Source organism: Electrona antarctica, assembly GCF_951216825.1.
Source record: "Electrona antarctica genome assembly, chromosome: 24".
NCBI classification, from domain to species: domain Eukaryota; kingdom Metazoa; phylum Chordata; class Actinopteri; order Myctophiformes; family Myctophidae; genus Electrona; species Electrona antarctica.
The window spans coordinates 97501-100222 of record NC_136803.1 but is presented as its reverse complement, the minus strand read 5'-3'; the positions used below and the strand labels follow the sequence as shown (position 1 = coordinate 100222).

General features: G+C 49.3%; 1 protein-coding gene across 1 annotated transcript in view; it reads right to left on the bottom strand.

The window, feature by feature from the left end:
- Positions 1-708: 708 nt before the first annotated feature.
- ccdc14 (coiled-coil domain containing 14) overlaps positions 709-2722 on the bottom strand; it is an 18753-nt gene continuing 16739 nt past the window's right edge. Inside the window, exons 10-11 of the mRNA XM_079495139.1 lie at positions 2454-2553; positions 709-1376 (exon numbers count right to left, since the gene is read on the bottom strand). Of these exons, the coding sequence (XP_079351265.1) occupies positions 797-1376; positions 2454-2553 (680 nt within the window). The 3' untranslated portion in view covers positions 709-796. The remainder of the gene's footprint in view (positions 1377-2453; positions 2554-2722) is intronic.

Here is a 2722-nt window from a genome sequence, read left to right as displayed (position 1 = left end):
TGAAGTGAGGGGCGCTCTTATCATCATACACAACCAATCAAATTATCACAAATGTCATTCCGGGCCAATCACGTCCCCCCCCGCCCCCCCAGCTAAAGTATAACACAATGCCGGTCCCTCGCTAAATGCTAAATTTAACCTTAGAGTATGAATAGAGACGTCACCAGATTTCTCATCCATCCACTTGCATGAAGTTGCTCTAAAGCGCATGAGGCGATTTCACTCCTCCTTCCGGGTAGGAACAGAGTGCATTCTGGGATGGATTGGGCCCAAACACATGAACACGCTGGCCGTTGACTATCATTGCACGCAAACAGCGTTCACGTGTCATCATGAACGTGCGCAATGATAGTCAACGGACCAGCGCGTTCATGTGTTTGGGCCAGCGCTGCAATACCAAATTCGGCCACTATGTCCATTTGGCCTCAGGGTTTCCTCCGGGTGCCGTCTCTATTCATATATACTCTAAGGATTTAACCCATTTAGACCTGAGGTCGATTCTACAAAATGTCTTCTAAATCCTGACAGTTTTCTGAAAAACTAAAACTAAAAATATCAGTTGTTCTCAAACTATTTCATATCAAGGACACCCAGAATGATATGTATATGTGACTCCAATCTGAAAATATGTAGTTCCAGGGACCCCCCCCCCCCCCCCCCCCTCAAAGATCGTAGCGTGGCACTCGGTGCAGCGCTCCGATCTTGTACAACTGCTACTTTTCAACAGCTAAAGTATAACACAATGCCTAAAACACCAAAAGGCGTTTCCCGTCCAGAATGAACGGGTCAATAGTTTTCATTTCCTCTGCAGGTCCGTCCGGATGGTCCTCTGCAGGCTAGCGATGCTGGCGTCCAGAGCGGCCAGGCCGTTCTGGAACTGGACCTCGTCTGTGGTGTCGAACGTGGATCCCGACGAGCACGCGCTCCAGTCGGACGCCACCGATATGACCTCGCACAGCGACAGGGAGGAGGAGGAGTCAGGGAACAGGCCCCGCCCCGTGTCCAGATGGAGGAGTCGGAGGACGCTGTCCAAGCTCTGGGGGGGACGTCGTCGGGCCTCCGTGGTCGTTGCCGCGGCGATCAGAGGTGCTTCCATTTTGTTTTCCTTGTCCTCGTGTGTCGACGTGGCCGCGTCTTCCCACGGCCCGAACGTACTCTCTCCACAAACACCACCCTCGCTTCCCCCCCCAGAGAGAGAGGGGGGCGGGCCTTTGCCGCTCCCTCCTCCTCCCAGGGAGCTCAGGTATTGGCTGACGGCGTGGAGGTGGGGCTGCGCCGCGGGGGGCTGCGAGCGCTCGTATTGGTCGAGAGCCTGCTTGGTGAGAGGATGGGGGCGGGCCGCGTCTGTCGTGGTCACTGTTGGAGGATCAGGGGTCCTAAGAGAGAGAGAGAGAGAGACATAGAGAGAGAGAGAGAGACATAGAGAGAGAGAGAGAGAGAGAGAGAGAGAGAGAGAGAGAGAGAGAGAGACATAGAGAGAGAGAGAGAGAGAGAGAGAGAGAGAGAGAGAGAGAGAGACACAGAGAGAGAGAGGGATTATTTGCCAAGAACGTGATGATAAAATATGTAGGGATGCACGGAAAGGGAAATTCTTGGCCGAAACCGAATATCTGAATATGATTAATATTAGGCCTATATATTTTTTTTCCTACCATTGCTGTCATGGCCGTACCTTAAAGCTACCCGATTTATGCAAAAGAAATGATTATGGCAACATTTTACTTAAATAATAATCACTATTATGGGTCCATAAAACATTTATTCAGCTCTTTTGAATGCATTAATTGCATCCACTATTCGGTGGATATTTTTTGTGATGCACCGAATATTCGGCCGCAGAAAATATTCGGCAGAAAATATTCGGCAGAAAATGGATAAAAATGCATTTTCGGCCTATTCGGTTTATTTTTGTTTTCTGCCTATTCGGGCCGAAACCGAATAGGCCGAAAATGCATTTTTATCCATTTTCTGCCGAATATTTTCTGCCGAATATTTTCTGCCGAATATTTTCTGCGGCCGAATATTCGGTGCATCACAAAAAATATGCATTGTTTTTGATTGATTGATGAGGGGTTAGTAGGGCTACAGTACAGTATTGCAAAAACAAAAGCAAAATTTGAATCGCTCAAATGTTGACAGATTTACAAACGGGTTGGTTTATTACAAACGTCAACGTGGCTATGATTCAGGACGCTTATCTGCTTAATGTTATTTTTTTATATGAACGTCGTATAAAAGCATGCGGACGTCTCTGCGGTTTATAACAAACCAAACCGTTTGGAAATCGCCTGAAAATTGAGCAAGTTATGGTTATTTAAAAAAGTAGACAAGACACAATGTTATGAGCGAGCGAGCTGGACTGGAGCAAGATGGCCACCACGTAGCGACGTCGCTCTCCATTGGCCAGCAGCTGCACCTCTGTGGTTGAGAGCGTGTGGACCAGCGCCCCCTACCTGTGGAGATGGTGAACTGCGTGTCTCTGCCGAGTCAGCAGTTCCAGTTCAGCGTTCCGTCGCTGGAGCTCCAACAACCTGCTGCTAGTGATGTCCAGTTCTGTAGGAAACGCACGCACGCACGCACGCACGCACGCACGCACGCACACACACACACGCACACACGCACACGCACTTGTGTCAGTGATACCCAGCAATGTAAAGTCAACCGTCCGCTAACCTATGGGTCACCCGTTCCCATTCGACACCACATGTCCACGTGTCGATCA